Genomic DNA, 25,833 nt, shown 5'->3' on the forward strand with positions numbered 1-25,833 from the left:
TATTACCACCGGTCTTAACTGGTTAAAAAAACGCCTCGGGGCTTAGCGAGAAAAATTGGCAGCACTGCATACTAAATGTTCCGAAATCAGCTGACACAAAAAAATATAAAGTTGTCATATTTTTCGCTTTTGGGGTTTCTTGTGTGTTTTTGAAGAAAAAAAGTTTAACTAACTATTAAATAAATGTTTAAAATAATAATTGTCATTCCAAACATCAATTTTGATGTTTTTAAACAAATTCTAAACAATTTACGAACAAGTTAATTTGGTAGCACAGATTTAAATCTGTTGAAAAAGTTAAGCCCAGAGAATTCTCCGGGCTAAAAAACTAAGCATAAGGGGCTAAAGTGTTGTTGCATTTAACATGTAAATTGCTTAGCCCCGACTGCGTTTTTTTTTGTCCAGTTAAGACCGGTTATAATAAAAAACACACCTAAAGGCTTGGCCACACCGGAGGGTATGCGGTAGAGGTACGGGTAGCGGTAACGATATTTGTATGAAAAAAATTCCACATCTGAACGTTGATATGTCAGTTTGAAATTTTGTTCATACAAGTACCGTTACCTCTACCCATACCGCTACCGCATACCCTCCGGTGTGGCCAAGCCTTAATATTTTAATTAAATTTTGCCCTCGATTAACGAAAAAAAAAACACAACAAATCACTTAAAATTGCAGGAAACAAGTAAGAGATATTCACAAGGCATAGCTACTAAGTCAAAGCATAACATGTATGTAATTGTAAACGAAAAAAATCATAGTAACATAAAAGTGTTGAAATTATGTCGAATTCCTTGAAAAAAATCGAATTACAATCGATTTTTCTATCTGTCAAACATGCTCGAAACATTGTTTACGTCACATAAAACACATTGAGATCGATTTAAATTCGATTATTTTGTTGAAAGGAATTCGACATTAGTGTCCAAACTCGACGTCTTGAGAGTAATTTGTGTCCAGTGTTATTGGAATACAATCTAACGTCAAATTTTATTTCTCTTTTTATTTCTTCTCAGAAGACAAGAAATAAATACAGAAATGTATGTCTGAAAATAAATAAAATCTAGACATTAAAGGACTCCATAAAAAATATTGGCAACATGACATATTTCTTGCAATCATTTATTTCTAGTGGAGTCCCAGTGTAAAGAACATCCCAAGTAAATTCGCAAGCGATGCTGGAAATTCAGCTCTTCTATAATTTCTATAATGACGATGGTGAAAAAACTCTTACACATTCCATGTTGACAATCACATTACTGCAGATTTTTTAAGAACTCAGGAATGCAAATCGATAGCCATCACCTAATCATCACTTTCAAGGCCACGTATGACGGTATCTACTGCGTCTATCGAGGTGTATAGAGTGATGTCTAGTCTTGGCATCTCTGCCAAGCTCGTCCACCTTTGGAGGATGACGATGCAGAATACACGCTGCTTCGTCAGGGTCGGCAAGAAGACCTCACTGATGCCTTTGATGTCAATTAAGGTTTTAGACAAGGCGGCAAATCTTCCATTGATTATTTTAAATTTAAATTAAATTTCAGAAAAAAAAAATTTTGATTTAAATTTTATAGATCACCCTGTGACAAAAAAAATTCTAACTGAGCTTACGATATTATAATGGAAATGTCAGCTCGTAAATTCCATTTTATACTAGACACAAACCACCTCCTAATGGAAAATTTCATCAATACAAAATTATTGTACACAAATATTGACAATATTACTGTCAATAGTTTTTCTTCCAAAAATAAAATAGATGACCACACAAAAAAAAATTAAATAAAAGAACTCAACTTAAAAAAAATACATTAAAACGATGCCTGAATCCGATGAAAGAGAAAAACTTCGACGATTCATTGCAGTTTATCGCAATCTACCAATTTTATGGAGACCACAAAAATGTCCAAATTCTTCCAAAAAAGATCGTTCAGATGCTTATGAAAAACTTTTGGAAGCTTACAAACAAGTCCATAAAGATGCCGATTTATTGGATTTGAAGAAAAAAATCAACTCAATGAGAAGTAATTTTCGCAAAGAAATGAAAAAAATTGATGAATTCGCCGCAATTGGTATTAAACATCAACCATCTTCTTGGATGTATACAGAATTGATTTTTCTTAAATCAGCATTTACTCGGGTTTATTCAACTATTTTGGTTTCCGATGAGGAAGATTCGGTATGGCAAAGAGTTTATTGTTCTCTCTTTTTTCTCTTTAATGTCTTTGGGGTTTTTTTTAGGGTAATGAAATGAGCCAAAGTGGAGAGAGTAATGATGTTAAGACTGCTCTCCAGACTCTTATTAAAAGACGGAGATGTTCGGAATCAAATAATGTTGATATTCCAACTATATATACTCAATGCTCAGCTCCAACACCACCAGGATCTTCAACATCAAACCAAAATGATGTTCCATTAAAATTCACAGAGACTTCATTTATGAGACCTTTATCCTCTGAATCAGATCAACATCTTGATCCATCACCTTCCTATACACAGTTGCATTCTCCTAAAATACAGCCAATACTTTCTAGTAATGGTCCACCGCGTATTGTAGCTGGACCATCAGTTGCTTCCACCCACAGTTGCAATGATGAATTAGCAAAAATATGGACGACGAAACTGAACCAATTGAAACCGTTACAAAGACTCTTTGCCGAAAAGGCTATAAATGATGTACTTTTCGAGGCACAATTGGGTACTCTTCATAGACATTCTGTTCAAATCAATGTGGATGGAGGTGGTAATGGTGATAGAACAAACACATTTTCCAGTGCAAACGATGGATTTCGAAATATTGAGCAGAGTCAATCTCCTCTGGAGTATAAATTTCACCAACAAACAGACGGATTCGATGAAGATGATCGTTAATTAATTCAAATGTTTAGAAATAAATAAAAACAACCAAATGTATACCAAACAACCAATAAGTTGAAATTTTCAGTTCAATCAAAATCTACTTGAGTGCTCAATAGGGTCGTCGATTGTCGAGAAACAGCCCCAGATTGTTGACGAAGGGCTTCAGACGTACATATTATAATACTGCAAAGAAGAAGTTTTGTGCGATGTTAAGGAGACTTGGTCCTCTGTAGTTTGGCGCATTCAGAGTCTCCTTTCGTGAGGATTGGGCAAACAATGCTGAGGTTTCTGAGGTCCAGATCGGGGTTCGGGGGGACAAAAATGTTGGCTTTTATCGTCAACATTGAATGGTGTCGTTGTAGAGATTGCAAAACTGAATTTTCAAATTACAAGGGACCCTATTCTGTATTTCGTTCCGAAAGATAAGAAAAAAAAAAAAAAAAAAACAATATATTGTGTACTCTCTATTTCTAAAGCGGAATGAAATCTTTCGAAATGAAAATTCCAAAAGTTTAAATTTCGTACCCGTAACTCGTTTTTGAATGGCAAAAGCAATCGAATACGGAAAATTCGTTTTTACAACAAATGTGATAGCGGAATGCACAAGGAATATCTCAAAATGTTATTTTTTTGAAAGAAAATCTTATTGATGGTAACAAATTAAGGAAATATAATTTATTTACAGGGAATCTTTGAGCTAAAATTTAACGAAAGTGATCATAAGTATGTTGATGGAGTTCGCATATTTGCAAACCGAAAAAAATCATACAATTTATGGAAGAGATAATTCCGCATGCCGATATGTGGGCAAAAAATTAAAAATTTTTCTATTAATTATTATTATTAATTATTTTCTGCATCTTAGTACAACCAAATCTATTTGCCTTTGTTTTATATTACACTAATTCTATAATTATTCAGCCCTATGCTGAGTTTCACGTGGAAATTTTTCCGCCCGAAATATTTTTTTTCGTCCGGAGTTTAAAAAGCAATAGTGAGTTTCACCCGAAGGGAATTAACATAAAAATTTAAGTCAGAAAAGAGCTGTCGCCTACATAACATATTATCAGAAAAAAGGTTAAAATATGGGGAGTTTTCAAGAGGTTAACAACTTTTCGCCCGAAATTCACAATAGGGGAAAAGTGAAATTCAAATTTTCTGGGTAGAATTGTATGCACGTCAAACTCACGATATGGCTGATTAAAATAATTTCTTACCCAACTCGTTTTTTATTTATTTTGGTCACTTGATTTGACAAATCACATAGTATATAGTATTAAGTATACTATTTTTTTCCATTTTGAAAGTTTTGCAAAGTGCCAATTCAAAAGCGTAACGGAAAGCACTTTCGAATAGAATTGACTTTCGGAACGAAATACAGAGCAGGGCCCCAGCATCGCTTTCAACACTACAACGATGTTTCCTCTTTCGTTTTTCAAGACTTCAGTTCTGAGATGTTCTTTTACCTTCTGGTTAAACTTCCGAAACTAATTCTTACTATAGCATTAACATAACTCAATTTACTCGAAGAATACTACTATATTTAATTGAACTTGTTAAATTATTGATTTAATATATCTTTTTACGACCTTTAATTTTTTGGCGTTTTGTCCAGATGGAGCTCCCTTGTAGAGGTCCATTTTGCAGCGTGTAGATTCATGTGCTTAGTGACATTCATCATCAAATCAGAGGTTTCATTATGGTGAAACCAAGAACAGCGGATTTGGCTCCTCTGATGGGTCCTTGGCAATGCCCCGACCAATTTTAAATAAAGAAAATATCCCCAAATCGGTTATGAACAGTTTGTGCAAAGATCTGTTCAACAACTTTGGATCCATATTCATTACAAAAAGAGAAGACCATATTTGGAATGTTTGGCGCCTTATTATATAACAAAAATTCCAAACACTGAAATGAATAAATGAATCAGCGAAACTCTGAAAATGCCCCAAAATCCTCCAAATTAAAACAAATTCCTTATTACACACATTTATACACATTTTTATAAAGAAGGTACAAAACTAGAATCAAACCCTACGACGACGATGACTTCTACTACTAGGACCCACGACAGAGCATCTACCAATGAGAGACTTAAATAGTTTTTGTTGTTATTGTTGCTGACTGATGTTGGGTTGTCGTTGTTTCTTCTACATGGAATAAGCAAGCATATTCTCAGCCAATTTTTCAATATCATCCAAACTCAATTGACGTAATTTCGATTCGAAATCCTTCATAAATTCCTTAGTTAACTTCTCAGAGTGTTCTTCATTGTAATACTTTCGAAATGACCGATAGATGACTTCTTTAAGTGGATCTGGTTTCTTGACGGCCAAATTGAGTTTTGTTCCATCTTTGATTGTGGGATATGAGGAAATTGTATTTTCATCAATTAACGATCGTCCGAGATGGACGATTTTTTGATGAACAACAGGAATATCAAGGATACGGGAAATTTGTTGTTTTACTTCGAGAATTGTCGTTTCGGGAGTTACCTAGAAGCAAAAGGGAGATTTTTTTTTTTTTTCATTTTTTTAAGAAGAAACCGCTCATTTTTTTGGAAGGAATTTTAACTTACAGTTACAACGCATTCTTTGCCTTTGAGGATTTTTACAGTTATTCGCATTTTGAATGTTTTTATTTTTTAATTGTTGGGAAATTGTTTAAAATTAAATAAGTTTTATAAACAAAATTTAATTTTTTTTTTGTTAATTTTTACAATTGGAAAATGATGGCTTTTTTTATGTGATGACAGTTGTTTACGGTTGACAGTAAATTATTTTTTGACGGATTAAAATAAAAGACAATTCACAATAGAAGTATTGTAGTGTATGATTTGTGATGTTTGGCTCTTTAAAGGAATTCGTTTTTTTTTCAAATTTTTAATTTTTTGTTTGAAATACTAGTGTTTTTTTTTTTAATTTGAAATTATATAAAATGAACCGGCTTTTAAAAAGATAAGTGTAAAATTCCTTTCAATTACTGTGAAATTAAAAAAGGAACTATGTCTTTTTATGAATTATGGCGTTTTTAATTAGCAATCCGGAATTGTTCTTCGATTAGGAATCCTAATTTGAAATATGTCGGTAAGCAGCTTAGGGTGGTTTCGTGGATCTGCGTCTTCGGTAATAGGCATGAATATCTTCCGAGATATGTTTTGACAATTCGGCGAGCAATGTCAGTGACAGCTACCGTAATTCTTAATTGTTTTAAATTACCCAGGAAAAACGCACAAAAACCGATTAAACCATGCATACAACTAATTTTTTAACAATTATTGACCATTTTCCAACAAGAAGCACTAAAGAAAATTTGTTATTTTTCAATTTATAATTTTTTCAAATGACATTTAATAAATTTAGGCAAAAACAAATTTCCTGTTTACTGCGATTGGAAAATAAAAATTAAAGGCCGACTTGACAGATTGGTTTCCATTTTTTGACAACGTTTGGAAGATATTACCGTATTATGTGTACTGTGAATTTGTACACTCTTTTTCTGTTTTTTAAAACATCCAGGACATTTTTACTTCAATTTTTATATTTGTTTAAAAAAATATACAATAGAGGAGGCATAGTACACTATGCTGAAATTCAAAATTTTAATGGATTCATCTGAGTAAATTTTGCACGTGAAATACTTCACAGGTCGTGAAGCAATGGATTCACGGCTTGCTTAAATTTTAGCTCGGTTTAATCTTGGGAAGAATTTTATATGGGACATGAAATTCAATTCGATCTGGGGTCGAATTACGGCACACGATTACGATCATACGATAACGTTTTGACTATTTCTGTCTCTATTTAATTATTAGAAAACGATAGGGACACATAGCAACCATTCGTTAACGAACGTATGTCGTAATTCGACCCCTGGATACTAGGCTTTAAAATGAAAAAAAAAGCAATTATCCAAGAATTTGTAAAATCTTCTTCCAAAGAATCTGATTAGAATAAAAAATTATAAGATTTGACTTTTTTTTTAATTTTTTCATAAAAATAAATTCATTGTGAATATGTCACAACACCAATTCGCCATTTTTTGCGATATGCCAAAAGTCAAACACAAAAGAAAGAACAAAAAAAAAATCAAAAATTCGCCATCCGCCTCCAACAGGCCTCATCTGTCAAATGGTGTAAAAAAGGTGTATTCTACACACTACACAAAAAAAATTTATATTACAAAAAAGAAAACTCCAAAAAATTCTTCAAATCATTTCTAAATGCCGCTAGAAAAAAATATACAAAATTATTATTGCAAAAATTAAATTAATTTTAAGTTAAAATCTTACACACAAAACAAGAGTGTTGTATAAACTATTACAAATATAAGTTTACCCAAAATATAAAATCCTCCTCTACAAAGAAAAAAAAGGAAAGAAAAAAAACAGAACCACCTGAGACCGAAAAACCCAAGAAGACAACGACGACAGACAAGAAAAGGAACAAAAAACCAAGAACAAGAATAACACAAACATTGTTGCAATGGAACCCATCGATATAGCCAGACTCGAGGAGGCTGTTGTAGTCTTCTATCGCTCAACATCCCAAGAACAAGCCATAACTCATGAATGGCTAACAAAAGCTCAAGCCAGTCCACAAGCTTGGTCATTTTCATGGCAGCTAATGCAACCAGGAAAAGTAACCTTAACACAATCTTGGAATAGTTTTAAGAAAAAATATGTAAACTTTTTTTTTAAATTCAATTTTAGAGTCAAGAAGTTCAGTTCTTTGGAGCTGTAACTTTACATTCGAAACTTATGAAGTTTTGGCACGAAGTTCCAGCTGAAAATCGTGAAGAATTGAAACAAAAGATCCTCGAAAGTATTATAACTTTTGCTGCTGGTCCAAAATTAGTTCTCAATCGGTTGTGTATTGCTGTAAGATTTTCTTTTTTCTATCAACACTTTTCCTCCAATTCCACATTTCCATTTATGTTTATAGTTAAGTGCATTTATTGTACACATGTTGGGTGAATGGCCAACAGCTATTGAGGATGTCATCAATACTTTTCAAAATCAACAAATTCCAAATGTGACAAAGGAAATTCAATTGTGGATTATGCTTGAAGTTCTTCAAGCTATTCCAGAAGAAGTAATACATCATAAGATGAAAATACTTCTTGGTTTTAACTAAAATTGTCTTTTTATTTATTTACATTAGATGACTGCTATCTATACATCTGTTAAGAGAGCAACATTACGAGGAGAAGTTGCCAAACGTGCTCCATTAGTTATGGAAACAACAGAAGCTTATTTGCAAATGCAAATTGATCGCGATTGGGATACAGAGGTTTTTAGCAATATGACAAGGGCTGTGAAATGTGTCGGAACTTGGGTCAGGTTGGTTATTTTAATACCTAATTATAAAATCTAAATTACAGGTTTTTCTTCTTTACAAGAAATTATTTTTAGAGCTCTTGATCTGAAGAAGAGAAAAAATGTTTAAGGCAAATTGCATGCAATTTAAGTCAATCTACTATCTGCTTATCCTGTTATCGAAATCAAGATTATTTGAACACAAATAGAAATAGAAAAACTGCACTTTTCAAATTCATTCGCATGGAATCGAACAAAAGTTAATTTTTTTGATTGGGTTAAGATAAGAAAAGCCGAATATGATAGATTGTGGGCTAAAATATGTGATTGAACCCACATTTTCCTTCTATATATTTGTGTTTTGAGGCTAAAAAAGTAAATTGATCACAATTTAAATTTTGTTGAATTGGGTCCTGCCCTGTTCATTGTGAACTCGTATCTGTAAACCAAAACTTTTTTCGAGACTTTGATACGACACTTTGTTTCGACACTTTGATCCGAAAATATCTGGATCCGAATGTAAGAAAATCGGCCCTAGTGAGGTAATCCGTCGGATCGGGTTTTGTCCAATATCATCCGAATCGGACAGTTTTTACTTGTCGGAAACACGAAGTCTATTTCGTATGAAATCGGAGCATTACCGCTCCGACGGATTACCTCGCTAGGGCCGAATATGTATGAAAAAAAAATTTAAAAAAAAATATTTCGATTGCAAATTATTCAGCAACCAGACTTCCGAGAAACTTTTGGTTTTCATCTATAAATAGACCTTAAAGAGACCTTTCTTTTGATGTTTCATTCGATGGATTTGGAAGTATTTTTTAAAAATCCAATTTTTTTAGATAAGGGGTACCTTGATTTTTTCTCGAAAACCAAAAAAAAAAAAATTTGTATTTTTTCACATAAATAGATAGCCCTGTTCATTGTGAAAGCGTATCTGTAAACCAAAACTTGTTCCGAGACTTTGATCCGAAAATATCTGCCTCCGAATGTACATTAGGCTGGGTCACAAATGTATGGAGAAATTTTTTTTGCTGATTTTTTTACGGGCACAGTGATGAAAAGGTGCCAAACTGTAAATAGAACAATAATATAAAGTTTGGTTATAATCAGACTTTATCTTCTGCCTCCGGTTGCCCAGCCAAGTTCTCTATGAACTTTGGTCCTACACTCTTAGGAAACAACTCAAGCCGCTTTCGAACCATTCTAACTTTTGTTTCAATAATGTCAAACATTTCAAACTCGTTTTATTTGTTAACATAGTCCAAATCAAGCTCCTCAAAAACTTTGAGCTACGTAGGATTAGTAGTTTCTGAGAAAAAGGCTTTCAAAAATCGCAAAAAGAGTAGCTGATTTACTCACTAACATACTAACTAACAAGTGATAAAAATTATGGCAAACTTCTAGTTTTCATAGAAACTTGTTATGGTCATGGATCTTGAAGTACATACAAAGAAAAAAATTGAAAAATTGAGATTTTACATTCAGGGGGCGTGGTAGAATTAATATCATTTATTAAAAAGTATACTTCTGAATACCCTAAAATCTTGAAACTTGGTAGAATTGTAGTTAATGCAAAGGAAACATATTCAAACTTCAGATTTTCACCTTGGAGGCGTGGTATCCACTTAAAAATAATAAAAGAAACATTTAATGTTTCATAAATTAATTAACAAGTCTTAGAAAAATGTAGTTTTGGTTTTTTTTTAATTTCTCAAAAACGACAAAATATTTTTGCATCCGGTTTTCTGTTTTTGCTTGAAAACAAATAAGAGTATTGAATTTTGAAAACTTAAATAGTACTTAATCACATAAAATTTTGAAAAAAAATTAGTTCGCAAATTTAAACATTTTTTTTCAAAATTTTTTATTTTGAAAATTAATTTTTCAAAAACTGTTTAATGAAACAGATTTATTTGAAAGCAAAATAAAAAATTTTGGGCTCAACAAAAAGGTATAACATGTTTTTGTAAGTATAACGGTTAATTTTTAATAATATTTTTTCATAATTAAATCATTTTTTTAGAAAATTGCCCTTCTTGGCTAAGCGGGAGCGAATATTAAACCCCTCCAAAACGATTTTTTTCTTCTCCTGCCCAACCTACACAAGCTTTTTGGCAAATCCTCTTGAATTAGCTTGTATAAGAAATGAGATCATAATAAATTAAGCAAAGCGTATGTGGTTTTTAGGCAAAAATCAGCTTTTTTCAAAAATGAAACCACAATCCGGAGGCTAACCGACCCATTTAGCACCTTTTAATCGCTGAGCCTTTTTGAAAATCGAAAAAATTGTATTTTGGCCCACCCTAATGTACATATCAAAAAAAAATATTACGATTGCAAATATTTCCAAAGAAACTTTTGGTTTTCAGCTATGAATAGAGCTTAAAGAGACCTTTTTTTTTGATATAACGCTCGATGGATTTGCAATTTTTGCAATTTTTTTAAGCAAGGGGTTTATAATTAAAAAGACTTGTTAACATTTCTTAGTTTTTTTTTTTGTAAAGCAAATAAAAAAAATTACTCTTAGTTGTTTTTCGACCCATTAAAATTGTGTAAACAATTAACATTTTGCCAACAGGTTAAATGAAATTTATTCTGCTTTTTGTATCATGAAGTTATGTATAATTTAAATCCATTTTTTCAAGATTTTTAAAAACATTCCATTTTAATATTTTTTTTTATTTTAATGATAAAATATAGGAACATTGGTTTCTCAATTGAAAATTGTCAAAACATCACAGCGATTTTGTTGAAAATCGTCAACAAATGCTACTGGCCATGTGTCCAAGATCCCGATTCCGATGGATGCATGTCTGCCGACGAGAATGAATTATCCGAAACTTGTCTCAAAACTCTATTGAGCATAATTATTCAACCAGATTGCCATAACTACCCCAAGACTGCTTTTATTTTAATTAAAATGTTCCTTGATTCATTGTGTGGCATAACAAAGGCCGAATGGAAGAAAGATAACAACAATGAAGATATCGTCGTGAATATTTATGCTTTATTTGTGTCGGCTATCGAGAGACACTCTCAGCTTCTGCTCAATGGCATAACGACAACTGACCCAGAATTAGCAGATCTCAATCGACGTTTGGTAAATGAGATTCTACAATGTACTGATAAACCTGGTATCTATCCGGTTGAAGAGTCATGCAGTAGCTTGGCAATGGGATTCTGGTATTTGTTGCAAGATGAAGTTTTTGCTATGCGCATTACAGAAGAACGAAATAAATGTTGGGAATTCATTAAGCCGCTTTATGCTCATTTGACAAGGATTTTAGTACGAAAATCTGAACAACCCGATGAAACTTCGATTGATAAATGGAATTCAGATGATTTAGAGACTTTTAGGTGCTACAGACAGGATATATCAGATACTTTGGTAAAATGGAAATATCCACTATTGTTCAAGCTAATTAAACTTTTGCTCCTTTTTTTAGATGTACTGTTTTGATGTGTTACATGATTACATACTAAATATTCTTGCTTCGGTGCTTGATGAAACAATCGCTGGAATTCAAGCCAATCCAACCGAATGGACAAAATTAGAAGCATGTATCTATGCCTTTCATTCAGTTGCCGAACACATTGACACCACAGAATCGACTCAAATTCCTAAGCTCATTCGGGTTCTCTCGGAAATTCCTTATGAAAAAATGAACGAAAAACTACTTGGCACTTCATTGGAAACAATTGGATCCTATTGTTTGTGGTTTAAGGATAATCCAGCTTACATTGCCCCAGCTATTCAACTTCTAGTGCGTGGTCTGAATTCTACAATGTCCTCACAAGCTACTCTGGGTCTTAAAGAACTCTGTCGCAATTGTCAATTGCAAATGAAACCCTATGCTGAACCATTGCTAAATGCTTGCCAAGCATGCTTAGCAAGTGGTAGACTAAAAAATTCCGATTGTGTTCGATTGATGTTTAGCATTGGTAAATTGATGAGTCTCTTGCCAGCCGACAATATCCCGTCGTATTTGGACATCATCGTGAGTCCTTGTTTTGAAGAACTTCAAAGTATTTGCCAAAGTGAAATTGTAAGTAAAGAAAACTAAATTAAGGTTGGGTTTATGAGAAGACGAGAAGAACTTGAGATTTCAGACTCCTGTATTAGAAAATTCTATCAGATTTTTAACAAGTTTTTTTTTTTATAGAAAACTCCATCGGCTAGAATACGAACGATATTCCGTTTAAATATGATTTCCACTCTATTCTCATCGCTCAATACCGATCTGGAAGATGATGAACAAATTGAAGATTTACAAAATATTCAACCAGTTTTGATTGTTATGCAAAAAACTATGCCAATATTTAGATTAATTGCTGAATTGTGGGTTGATGAAATTGAAGTTTTAGAGGTTTGTTTTATTTTTTACTGATTTCATTGCAAATTAATTAAATTTTTTTTTTCAATTTTAGACGGCTTGTACGGCATTAAAACATGCTATAACCAATTTAAAATCTAGCTTTAAACCAATGCTACAGGACTTGTGTTATTTTATTGTGGCAATCTTTCAAACTAGATGCTGTGCACCTACATTGGAAATTTCTAAAACAGTGAGTGCTTATTTATATTTATTTTATGAAATTTTATGAAATAAAATTAAATTTTTCTTATCTACATTTTTCAGGCCATCATAATCTTCTTTAAAGACGAAACAGTCAAATCCTTAATGCAACAGCTTCTTGTGGAATTTGTAATGCATAGCTTTAAATTATTTGAGGTAAGCAAAATACTGAAAAATCGAATATTCGAATATTCGATTAATACACAAATATGTATAACAATTTTTTATTTTCTTTCAGACAACACCAGAAAACAGTTTTTCAAATATTGCCGAAACTATTGAAATGTTTTACGCATGTTTAATGCAAATCATTAAAAAAATCCCAATTGCTTTAAATGACAAATGCATTGCATATGATAAATTAATTTTCTATGCCCTCAAAGCAATGACACTCCCAGAAAATGGTCCAATTCGAACAAGTGTTCAATTTCTATCTCATTTTATTTTGCAATCTCGTAACTATCCAAATATGACACAAGCTGTATTGGATGCTGGTGAAAATATTATTCGTACGGTTGTAATGTGTGTTGGTTGTGTAACACCACGAGCACAAGTTGATAAATTTGCTGATATATTTTTGGCCGTTAATAAGAAATATCCATCGGAATTGGTTGCGTGGATGAAGGTAATGCATACGCCAAATTTCCCAACACCATTAGTCAATGAAACAGATAAATCAGCTTTTATATCACAAATTATTAGGTAAGTTTTTTTTGTTTATACTAGAAATAATATGAAAATATCAAAACTAAAATTCTTGTTTTTGCAGAGAAAAAGTCAATAAAAGATTAATTCAAAAATATCTTAATGACTTTGCGGTGATAGCTAGAGGTCTCTCGGAAAAGTATCAATAGATTTTCTTCAATCTCCTCGCAAAAAACTAGATTATAAGGCAGTAGCATGATGTGCTAAAATATATATTTTAATGTGTGCAAAATGACATTTCTATTCAATAAAAAAACAAATAAAAATTAATTATAGAGTTCATTACATATAAACTTAATGTGCTTTTACATAAATTGAGTCCATGTATACTTTTATCTCTATAAATTGTTATTGCATGTAACACACAACAAAAATCATAATATTGTATGTACTTTAAATTATTATATTTTTTTTCCTCCCCAAAACAAACACACAAAAATAAAAATATATAATTTTAAGAAGAAACATAAAAATGCAAAAAAAGTTAAATTGAGTCGTCACTATACTACAAATTCTTATGAGTTAGAAAAAAAAGAGAGTAAACAGAAAAAAAAATAATGATTTGATGTAAAATTGTGATAATAGCATTTTAGTATTATCCTCGTAAAATAATAAGCAAAAAAGATATGTTTTAATTGTATAAAAATGAATAAAAGGATAAGAAAAAATATACAACAAAAATGATGTGAAAAAAATTAATGTATACCATAATATTAATTGCATAACAATTTTATTTTTATTTCTCTTTCAATTGAAACATGATAATTACACGCAAACGCTTTGTTTTATGTTTTTCTCCTTTTTTTTACAATTGAAATAAATTTTACTATTGCAAAATGTTATATTGTAGGGTAAATCATGTAATTAAGTTTGTTTTTTTTTTTTTATTAGAAAATTAAAAAAAAAAAAAAATTGGCAACTAAATATGTAATTATTCTAAAAAATTTTATTTTTAGTTTATTTTTTTATTGTGGTAAATTATAAATATTTTCAAGGAATAGCTACTTGAAAGAAATGACATATTTGCAACTACTTCTCATATACATTTGTTTCACATTTCTATGTAAAAAAATGAAGATTAAAATTAAAAAAATTAAAAGAAAAACAAATTTGAAGAAATAAATGCAATACGAATATACATAAATTTAATCACATGTTCCTTAATTTGCATTGATTGCTTATTATTTTTCAAAATTCCTACAAAAACAAATGCCTTTTTAATAACAGAACTGGAGAACACATACAACCGAAGCAAATTGATTTATATTTCATCACTCGAAAACAATGCTTATGGTACCAATGCCACAAGTACAGAATTAAAGTGGTGAGACAAAAGCTCGCAATTTTTTTTTTTTTTGCAAAAAAATAAGAGAGGAACGACAAATTCACAAAAAAAAAACAGACAAGAGAAGTGTTTACTTTTGGTGGAGTCAGCACTCTATTTATTCGGCTTAATCATCGAAAGAAAACAACAAAACACTCAGATTGCGGCTGCAGAAAGAGGTGGTAGAAAGGGTAAGCGCAACTACACCAACACTTTAACTTAAGAACCAAAAGATGCTGGGATAAGGTTCAACAAAATATCCGTCTATAGGATAACCAAAAATGCTGAGAATACAAACGAACGTGCTAAACGATTAAAGTTCAATAATCAGACTAAACTATTAAGTTCTGTCTCAAAAAAATTAATTTATTTCTCATTTTTATACCTAAAACCTTAATATATAGCAGACAAGCACCTTCCATTTTATGTAATTTGTGGAGTAGTTTTGATATCGTTCATTGTCAAAATTGTTTTCAAAATTCATTCATTTTTCCTTCAAGCTTTGCACGCTCTTTTAGTAAGTTCGCTAAAAATACATCAATTTCGTTGCAGCGTTTCCTCCTAACTTTAGCAACTTATTTTATTCATAACCTAATTTTGTTTTCTAATCACGCAACACTCTTAAACTAACTTCGAAAGGCAATTTAACTTGAACTTATAATCCTTGACCTTTTGCCTAGAAGTCTACTACGTCTATGAACCTAACTTGATTTGATTTTTCATTCAATGTCGCTATTGACAACCGTTAATGACACAAAAACGTTAGATATTTACAAACTTGTTGACATCAGGATATCCGTTTCCTCACGAAAATATACCCAAAATATCAACAAGTCTTGTTTTTGTATTTGTTTACAAAAATAAAACAAGTCGGTAAAAAGACAAAAAAAAAATATAAACATAAACAATTGCAGCTGACGGTTTATGTTTGTTTACTTCGTTCTCTTAGAAGTCATAAAACAAAAAAAAAAAAAACAACAACTCAGACAAAAACGGTTATTGATCAAACAAAATATTTCATAAATTTTAGGTAAAAAAGCAACCGCCCTAAATACATTACATTCAGTTAACTTTCAACATTTCGAGGTTCTTGTTCTTTTTGAAATAGTTATTTCATTTGATCAAATTTAAGAAGAAAGAATAAATTGTCCTTTCAAGGACATTTATAATTTTTAAAAATTAAAACTAAATAGTTTTACTTAAAAAATGGATGATAAGACAATTGATATGATATTCACTGGCTCATTGGAGTCATTGCCGCCAGTGAGTTCAAAAATTGTTCGAATTTTCACAAGTTCAACATTTACGGGTGAGAAAAATTTAAGGACCCATGAAAATAATATGTGTTATTACATAATAACATATTTTTATTTTTTCAATTTTATGTTAAGATACTACAATGGAACGAAATACTTTGATGGCCAAATGTTATCCGAGAATAAAGGATTATTGTCGTGAAAAACATGGATTGGAATTTCAAGTAAGTTTAATGTTTTTATTTATTTTTTCAATGGGTTGTTTGTATAGAAGGAGCAAGAAGAAGTTGGGTGTGAAGTATCCGCATTTTAAAATCGATAAGACATTTTAACAGTATATATAGAAGCAAGAGATAAAGCATATGACTTATAGCACAATAAATGTATTTTTTTTTTTAGAATATGTAAACTAGTTCACAACAAAATAAGGCTTGCTTTGTAAACCATAAAGCTGTTTCTCAGTTAAAAAAACACATACTTTTTATGCTTTCAAAAATATTGCTAAAAACAGAAAGAGAAACAGAAATATATAGAATGTGCATAAAGTGAAAAATGTTTATGTTGTAGAAACCTGAGAAATAGCCTACATACTTTTTTACTTGCGATATATAACATATAACCAAAAGAGAAAAATTAATTTTTTTCAAAGACGACTCTTACGATTTTAATAAAAAAAAATTAACCTAACTTTACTAACGCTACTTGCCATAGAACGTTTTTTTTTTATTTCTGAATTTCTCGTAAACGTCTAAAGACGATTTCAACCGAAACTTTTATACAGAAAATTCAAAGTTACTCTAATATAATTTTTTTTTTTCAAACAATTTTTTTTTTTTAAACAATTTTTTGAAAACGTGCTGATCAATTTGATCGAAATTTTATTTTTAAATGTTGATTAATATTTTCTTAAAAATGGCATACCAACTTTGATAGATGTTAGAAAACGTTCATTTATAAAACATTTAAAAATAGAAACGGCTCTAACGATTTTTAATTTTCTTACAAGAAATCAAATAGCACACACTTCGTTTTGTGGTCAAAAAAATTAAAAATTGTTTAAGTTATTATAAAAACAGATTTCCTATTTTATTTATATTACAAATAAAAATCCTTAAAAAAATTCAAGTTATAATTTTCCCTAACTTTTTCATAAAAAGCTACTTTTACGAGTAGCATAAATGCTAACTTTAAAGGTAAAGGTTCTTGGGTGGTACAAATAAGCAGTTTTGTAATTTTTTGACAATAATTGTGATTTTCTTGGAAAACTGCTTTTTATGTAGTGCACTCTATTTTAACCACATCCGTGATTCATGTTTAAAATGGATTAACATATATTTGGAATAAAAATCAAAAAAAAGTACGTATACGCCATAGTGAACATTTTTATAAAATATATTTTTTAAATTCGTAATTATTTAAATTATTAAAAGATTTTGTTAATTATATTTGTGTGAGTGTATTTGTATATTATATAATAATACATTAAAAAAATTAACTTACTATTTGAGTGACAATGAAAAACTCGTATTTCCAAACAAAGAATTATTTTATAAGAAGTTTGTAGGAAAGAGAAATGCATTGTTCTCTCGCGAATTGTGTTGTGCAAGTTTAACAAAAATATCTGGAGTTTATTAGCAAAATCAGGGATTGAGTTCAGCTTTTACAACAAACTTCCGGATTTGAAGGAAAATTTAATTTAATCAGCCACAAAAGTTTCCATATAGAATAAAATTGTGCAACAAAATTTTGTTGAAGTAAACGTGCATTAGGGGAAGGTATTTTCTGAACGAAAAACTTTTTTTTAGCTTAGAGAAATACATTGTTTACCTTTGATCTGTTATTTGAGCGCCTTGCTTCCATTTCAGGTAGTTGACATGCGTTGGGGTGTTCGTGATGAAGCTACCGACGATCACATGACAACAGAGCTCTGCATGCGTGAAATTGCAAATTGTCAACGCTTATCAATGGGACCGAATTTTGTTGTTTTTCTTGGTCAGAAATATGGATACAGACCTATTCCTACATATATTTTTTCAGCAGAATTACAATTATTAAGGTACAGTTTTTCGTAGCGGTCTTCCAGATTTAATGGATTTATTTTTGTGTATATAGAGATGAACTAACATCAATGGGAGTTGATGGAGCTTTACTTGATCTTTGGTATAAAAAAGATAGTAATGCTGTTCCACCAATATCAGTATTACAACCGATTTCTTCAATTCTCATTAATTTTAATAATAAGGTATGATTTTGAGTCATAAACACAAATAAAGCCTTTATGATATCAAGCTGTATTTTTTATTCAGAGAGTTCCAAAATTACAAGCTGAAGATCAAGCAGTTTGGTGGGATACGTTGAACAAAATGCAGAAACTTCTTCGAAAAGCTGCTCTATCATTGAACACAAATGGCAAAATGGACAAAGAAACAATGCATAATTATTTTATGTCAGGTAAGAAAAAACAAACGATTTTTGTAAAAAAAAAAAAAAACATTTTTTAACTGGAGTAATTGACAGTAACTGAAAGAGAGGTCATCAATGGTGTTTTGGACGTCAAAAACACTAAGAACCATTGCTTAGCCTATGTCCGCTACATCAATAACATTAATCTTCAAAATCTCAAGAAAGCTTCACTCTTTGTTGACATAATTAATCGAAGTCTTGATACCGAGTCTTCAAAGCTTTTAGCTAATTTGCGTGATGAAAGACTTCCCAATAAAATTGAAACAACAAATATGCAAAAGTAATTCTTTTTAGAAGAGAGAAAACTCTACAAATATAAAATATTTTTTTTTTCTTTAAGATACACAGTTGAATGGATTGGTCGTGAAGGTCTTGACATTGAAACACACGAAGAATACCTAAACCATTTCATAGCACATTTCTATAAAAACATAGTCAAACTTGTGGATCGTGCAATGCGCAAAGAAGACTCCAGTGCACAGGGGCAAATAGTAACTGAGATCCTTCAGCATTTGCATGCTTGTAATAATTCGGTTAAAGTATTTTATGGTCGTGAAGAAAATCTCGAACATATCAAGCGCTATATGCTGGGGGATTCAGATAAGCCACTTGTCCTTTACGGCGAAGGGGGTTGTGGTAAGACCTCGCTATTGGCCAAAAGTGCCTCATTAGTTGCAAGTGATTGGTTTGTTAGTAAAAGACCAATAAATGTGATAAGATTTTTGGGTACAACACCAGATTCGAGTGCCCTAACACCAACATTAATATCAATTTGTCAACAAGTAAGAAAAAATCCACATTCGATAGTTTGACAAACATATGAATTGTTGATGAAAATAATGATTTTTTTTTAAACTATTTTTTATAGATATCTTATAACTACATGTTACCTTTTGAGAATATACCCGACGATTTAGTACCTTTAACAGCACATTTTAAGCAATTGTTAACTTATGCAAGTCCCGCACAACCTTTAACACTTTACCTTGATTCTGTTGATCAATTAACAGGTACACAAGATGCAAATAAAGTTTCCTGGATACCAACCAGATTACCACCACATTGTAAGGTAAGGAATTTAATCATCGATTTTGGGAATGTAAATTTTTTATCAAGCCAAGAATATCCATTATGACGGATTATAATAAATTTTGAAGCTGTGCCTTTTTTCAACTTTATGCATGTGCATGTTTCTTTTTATAAAAGATTGTTTAAATATTGTACAGAAATTTTGTCTTTGCATGCGAGGTTATGACGCAGAAAAAAAAACTCAGAAAAAATATGGTAAAACTGGAATTTTATGACGACCTTAATTATTATTACTCAAATTTAAATACTGTTTCATAAAAATTTCATAAAAAAAAATAAAAATTTACATACAAGTAGAATTTTGACTTCGGATTCGGACTCAGCACACAAAAATCCTTAAGAAAAGTAGGGTTTGGTTTAAGCTCTATTTTCGTTGCCCACCAGTGCAATTTTCGCTTCTTTCACAGCTTCGAAAAGCTGAAAAAAGGATCTATTCAAATTATAGATACTTCTGAGGATTTAAAGGAAATGTTCAATTAAGAATTTATACCAAAAACAAGTCTCTTCAGAACATTTTATGAGTTCGATGCAATTTTTGCCAATGGGTATACTTATCTTTGCTTGGCGACTTTTTATTCCTGAAACCCTAGTCAAAATCTAGTACATCGCATTCAATTTAATTTTGTCAAGTTCCTTTTTGTCAAATCACACCACTGGAGATGGGGTACAAACCAAACATTTAAGGGGCTAAGAAGTCGATATTTATTCGCTCTACGTGTTCTATCCATATTCTTGAATTAAAAAAAAAATGTCTTTAATTTGTACTTTACCAACATCACTTAACTATGCAAATCGACAGAAAAGAAATCTCAGAAAGAAAGAAGAAAAAAAATAATATAGTTGATAGCATGCTACCTTGTGGTATCCTACATTTATTTTCATACAAAACAAAATAAAACATTTCACTTGTAAATATCAAAAACCATTCTCAAATTCATTGTAAATTTTTCCATATTTATCATCGTATTGAGAGGTAAGCGTAAGTTCTCATTTGCCTGGCTTGTGTCTTTTAAACTAAATTTTTCAAACAACTTAAAAAACAACGGTGTTCGCAATAAAAATACTTCAACAAACACCTGAAACTGTTTTGGAAACGCATGCATTGTAAATATAAACATCTTTCATTTATATATGAATTTAGAGAAAAACTTACATCAAGCTAAGTAAAAAGTTCATTAGTGTCATACATAATCTTAAATTTTTCAAGACTCAAGCTTCCAAGTATCCCTTACAGATAATTATATCTTGCGCCAATGAAGAATCAAATCCAACAGTTTCGCAAGAATATCATGTTCTTTGTAAAATGATTGATATTGAAGAGAATTTCATTGAAGTCACCTCTCTGGGTGAAGACTTGGCTATGAATGTGATCAAAATGTGGATGAAGACAGCTTGTCGTGATTTAAACAATTATCAATGGCGATTGGTAGCAAATGCCATTAGCAAATGCTCATTGCCAATTTTTGTAAAATTAGTCTTTGCTGAAATATGTCGTTGGCGGAGCTATACTCGACCACAGGAAACTCATTTAGCATCGACTGTTATGGATTCCATTATGATGTTGTTTGAAAGGATCGAGAAACAGCATGGAAGAATTTTGGTATTTCATGCTTTGGCCTATATCACAGCTGCTAAATCGGGATTGTCAGAAAGTGAGCTGGAAGATTTGATATCACTGGATGATAAGGTATTGGATGATGTGTATCAATACCATTTACCACCTGTTCGAAGGATTCCTCCACTTTTGTGGACTCGTATTAGAAATGATTTGCCAAACTATCTTAGTGAGAGAGAAGCTGATGGTGTGAATGTGATGAATTGGTATCACAGGCAGTTTCGCGATACTGCCAAGGAGAGGTATTTCAAAAACATGAACATGGCAATGTATTTCCATTCTATGATTGCTGACTACTATTTGGGTATTTGGGGTGGAGGAGTTCCCAAGCCGTTTAAGTTTACAGAAATTCAAAGACACAGGTTAGTTTTCAAGTTCGAAAATATATGGAACTTTTATTATATTATTTTCTACCACAGATTTAACCTGACTGATAAGGAAGGATCAGCTGATCGTAAAGTTCCGGTACAGCCGCTAATGTTTTCTAGCAAAGATGGCTCAGTTACGCGCTTTAACTTGAGAAAGGTTCAACATTATTTGAATTCGAACAAATTTCGAAAACTATGGTTTTTAACTCCTTTTTCAGTTCGGAGAACTTCCTTTCCATTTCGTTCGATCCCGACGTTTCAAGGATCTTTTCGTCCACGTTCTCTTCAATTATGAATGGCTTCATGCTAAGCTTTCCAGTTGTCCATTACAAGCTGTTTTAGCTGATTTCGAAGACGCCTCAGCAAATACTGATGACAAAGAAGCCAAACGTGAACTTATGCTGGTAGCTGATGCTTTGCGTCTTGGAGGTGCTATATTGGCTGTGCATCCGAATATGTTAGCTCCACAATTAGTTGGTCGTTTATTGCCAGAAATTGGTGGGAATGCAAATATCAAAATGCTTCTTCGAGCTTGTGATCGATGTGGACCAAAGGATTGCTCATTGATTCCAGTTAATCATTGTTTGCATACTCCTGGTGGACCTTTGAAGGTACATTTAACAACTCTCCAAAAAAATTGTATTCTTATTGTTTTTTGTGTAGTACTCCTTGGAAGGTCATCAATTTGCAGTCTTTGCATTTTGTTTAACCAGTGATTATCGATATATGGTATCGATTTCAACACATTTCATTACTTTTGATCTTTCAACATCGGATCTGACAAGAGATGTTAATCCTGGCATTGAAGGAATTATGCAACAGTTGGTCCTGAGTCAGGATAACAAATGGGCAGCAGCATATTCAAATAATAATCAAACTGTTTTGTTGAATACGTTATCAAGTGAATTTGTTGTTATCGATAATCCATTCGATGAACGTGATCAAGTTACAGGATTGTATCTCTTAAACTACAGTCTCTTTGTGAATACAAAATTAAAGTGGGCCCGATTTGATATGAGAGGAAATCTAATGGAACAGTTTACGGCACCAAGTGATACAGCTGATTGGGAAATATTAAGTAAGTTGAAGAAGAAATAGTTGCTACAAATTGTTTTTTGTATTCTCAATCTCAGGTATGGAATTTTTTACCACCGATGAAAACAACATCATTTATTGGACGGGAAGTATAAGTGAAACAAGATTGAGACTAGACTCAACAAGAGGGCCAAACAGAAGTGAACCGTTACTTTTTCACAGTGCAATGGCAATTAATAAAGAGCGAAATAAAATTTACTGCTGTGCTACAGAGGAAATTTATCAAGTAAGCTGAAAGCCTCTACTAACTATACTAACCTTATTTTACTTAAACCGAAACCAAACCTTACCCTAACTTATCTCTAGAGCCAATTTAACAAAACTAACCCTTAATTTGCCCTAACCTAACCCTATTCTAACTTTAACCTAACCTTAACCTAACCTTAACCTAGCCTTAACCTAACCTTAACCTAACCTAACCTTAACCTAACCTTAACCTAACCTTAACCTAACCTTAACCTAACCTTAACCTAACCTTAACCTAACCTTAACCTTAACCTAACCTTTACCTAACCTTAACCTAACCTTAACCTAACCTTAACCTAACCTTAACCTAAAACTTGTTAATTTATTTACCCATTTTAGGTAAGCGTCTTTGATTTCAACAAAGATCCATCAACCGGAGCCATCTCCTGGACCTTTAAAGAACATCTACCACGTTTCGAAAACGACGACAAAGAAATGCTTCTACAACTCCGTTTAGACAAAGATAATCGCATGCTTCTGGGAACATCAGGAAAAGGTTTCGTTCTATGGGATTTTGGCAATGAAGATTCAAGAATCGACGAAAATGCCATGTATCTATCCCTGCCACATGGAGTACGTAACATTGCAACCAAAATGATGCAATCTAACTCAATAATGGTCAGTTCGAGTCTCAACTATGCTGTAGCTGGTGTCAGAAAGAATCTTTATGTTTGGTGTTTACAATCAAAACAATTGGCCAAAGTATTAGATGCACATTTCGGAAGAATTATCCAATTGGAAGCATTGACAATTGGCAATTGGAATAGTGTCATTACATCATCAATTGATCGTTCAGTCAAAGTTTGGAATATTAATAATATTTTTGAGAAGGTTCACGTTATTGATCGACATGAACTTCAAATTGATGGAATAAGGTAATGTTTTTGAAAAGTCAAAGATTGAAAAAAAAACTTTAAACTTTTCCCTTTAGCTTGTCTCTGGTGGACTTGGCTGTGACAGTTACACGAAGCTGTGTGGGAGTCTGGGAGACTCGATCCGGTCGATTATTGTCCAAATTGGCCGATAGCCCCTTGGGCGCCATTGTGACCCATGCCGAAATCACTCCCGACGGAAAATACATAATCTCATCGGAAACTGGAAAGTTTTTAATATGGAATAGGGTTTCGGAGCAGGTTATATTTCGTGATGATCAACCTGGAATTCAACAAATCACATTCCTCGAAGATGGTGCAAAGGTTATGACGGTTTCTTGTCCAAATATAAATCAGAAAGATGCTGGAGGAGACGATGCTCATCGTCTGACAGCTATCACTACGATGAGATCAGTCCCAGATGGAAATATTTTGTTTCGCTTTGAGTTTCCAGTTCGAACAATACCTGGATTGCCATTTCGACAGTCGGTTATTTCAGCTGATGAAGCTCATATTATTTGTTGTGCGGTGGACAAATCAAATAAGGACTGCATTTCGGTTTATAATGCTTCAACTGGAAGTCATGTTTCGAAGATTTTGCTCAAAGGTTGTTCTATTAAGGTAAGCTACATCAGAACTTTAAGATTCCTGACAAGATTCCTTATAAAGTCAATTTTTATTTTCCGTAGGAAGTGATAGCTTTAGTTCCAATGCCTCATAAGGTGCAACAAGTTGCAGTAATCAGTAGTGAAAAAGGCAGCATCATGGATATAAAGAGTAAAAAACACATTCGTTCGATTCCGAAATGGGGAGGAAACATTACCAAGGACGGAAAATTCGGCCTTTACGCTCCCACTAGAGGAGGTTTGGAACTTCTTGAATTACGCAAAGGAACAACAGTTAAAACTTTCATACCAAAAGTAGCTGAAGGAGTATTTTCGGTGATTTGTCTATTCACAGAAAATGACGAATATGTTTGCTACTACCACAGTGGTAGAAAAACTATTCGAGTATTTCGAACAATCGATACGGAAATGATTGCCAATTATCGACTACAAGCCGAACTTACAGCCATCAAGAGTACCAAAGATGGACAATGTTTGGTCTTGGGAACTGTCGATGGTTGTATGTCGGTTTTGGCAATTGTTGATCCAACAAAAGATGCAATGATTGATTATTTAAATGGATTGCCTTCGCGTGATGAAAGTTGGAAAATTAAGCTGGCCAAAATGAAGGCTAGAGTTATGTTTAAGGCTGCAATACGTGTGACAATGGTTTCTATACGATTTGGAGGTTATAAGAATATTAGTGGAGATCAAGAACGGGAAGGTTTGGATGAGAATGAAGTTACAAATGAAGGAAATGAAAGGGGTTCTGAAATTATGGTTGCTGCTTAGGAAATTGAAAAAAAAAAATCATCTATAAAAGTGTATTTGTTGTTATTGTTATGAATAAAATGATATTTACAAAAATATAAAATAAATAAATTATTCATTGTTAAAAAAGATTTAATTTTAATTAAATTTAATTGACAAGGATTTCAAAGCATAGTAACGTTCCCATCAACTTAAAGCACTTAGCAACGCATGCAAAACTGCAAGTCAACAAAGTGCCATTTTCACGTTTGTTTTATATGGAAACTATTTCGCTGAGACAGAAAACAAATTAAGCTGCCGTAATATTGTAAGAATTTTTTTTAAATGAAATGAGCAAAGCTTTTACGAAACAGATTTCGAAAAGTCACGTCGAGATATTAGTCACCAACATGTAAAGATTGTTCATATAGTTCAACAATGAAAAAAAATGTTGCCGCTTAAAATTTTCTTATACAAAAAATGTTGCACATACACCATAGTGACCTAATCAAATCTTTAAAGAATAATATTTATCGTTGACCAACTAATGGAAGCTCTTAATTTTCTATGGCCCCTTAGAGCCCTTAAAATTTCAATTTGATAACATTTTTTTTTAATTGTGAGTCAAATAGATTTACATTATGGTCAAGAAATCAACTATTCAGAGGGTTATATTTTCGCTGTTT

At 32.0% G+C, this 25,833-nt stretch overlaps 4 protein-coding genes across 4 annotated transcripts; 3 read left to right on the forward strand and 1 right to left on the reverse strand.

Moving 5' to 3' along the window:
• The first annotated feature begins 1,562 nt into the window (after positions 1 to 1,562).
• Positions 1,563 to 3,106, forward strand: LOC129918564 (uncharacterized). The gene is made up of 2 exons (XM_055999174.1): positions 1,563 to 2,182; positions 2,245 to 3,106. Exons 1-2 carry the CDS (start codon positions 1,823 to 1,825, stop codon positions 2,872 to 2,874), a joined length of 990 nt encoding a protein of 329 aa, XP_055855149.1. The 5' UTR covers positions 1,563 to 1,822; the 3' UTR covers positions 2,875 to 3,106.
• A 1,733-nt stretch (positions 3,107 to 4,839) lies between these two features.
• LOC129918597 (ubiquitin-like protein 4A) lies at positions 4,840 to 5,640 on the reverse strand. The gene is made up of 2 exons (XM_055999218.1): positions 5,441 to 5,640; positions 4,840 to 5,357 (listed from the first exon to the last, which is right to left on the reverse strand). Exons 1-2 carry the CDS (start codon positions 5,486 to 5,488, stop codon positions 5,013 to 5,015), a joined length of 393 nt encoding a protein of 130 aa, XP_055855193.1. The 5' UTR covers positions 5,489 to 5,640; the 3' UTR covers positions 4,840 to 5,012.
• A 1,318-nt stretch (positions 5,641 to 6,958) lies between these two features.
• On the forward strand, positions 6,959 to 14,251 carry LOC129918640 (importin-13). Its single transcript, XM_055999262.1, has 11 exons — positions 6,959 to 7,502; positions 7,574 to 7,741; positions 7,806 to 7,955; positions 8,025 to 8,203; positions 10,883 to 11,570; positions 11,629 to 12,228; positions 12,346 to 12,549; positions 12,611 to 12,748; positions 12,823 to 12,915; positions 12,998 to 13,461; positions 13,529 to 14,251. The coding sequence occupies exons 1-11, from the start codon at positions 7,347 to 7,349 to the stop codon at positions 13,611 to 13,613; spliced, it is 2,925 nt and encodes a 974-aa protein (XP_055855237.1). The 5' UTR covers positions 6,959 to 7,346; the 3' UTR covers positions 13,614 to 14,251.
• Positions 14,252 to 15,916: 1,665 nt separating this feature from the next.
• LOC129918965 (NACHT and WD repeat domain-containing protein 2) lies at positions 15,917 to 25,251 on the forward strand. The gene is made up of 16 exons (XM_055999733.1): positions 15,917 to 16,097; positions 16,180 to 16,268; positions 17,910 to 18,100; positions 18,157 to 18,286; positions 18,351 to 18,495; positions 18,562 to 18,787; positions 18,848 to 19,289; positions 19,376 to 19,576; positions 20,831 to 21,573; positions 21,631 to 21,736; positions 21,798 to 22,190; positions 22,243 to 22,657; positions 22,713 to 22,900; positions 23,260 to 23,795; positions 23,852 to 24,413; positions 24,482 to 25,251. Exons 1-16 carry the CDS (start codon positions 15,995 to 15,997, stop codon positions 25,187 to 25,189), a joined length of 5,178 nt encoding a protein of 1,725 aa, XP_055855708.1. The 5' UTR covers positions 15,917 to 15,994; the 3' UTR covers positions 25,190 to 25,251.
• The last annotated feature ends 582 nt before the right edge of the window (positions 25,252 to 25,833 follow it).

This window comes from Episyrphus balteatus, chromosome 4 (assembly GCF_945859705.1).
Source record: "Episyrphus balteatus chromosome 4, idEpiBalt1.1, whole genome shotgun sequence".
Taxonomy (NCBI): domain Eukaryota; kingdom Metazoa; phylum Arthropoda; class Insecta; order Diptera; family Syrphidae; genus Episyrphus; species Episyrphus balteatus.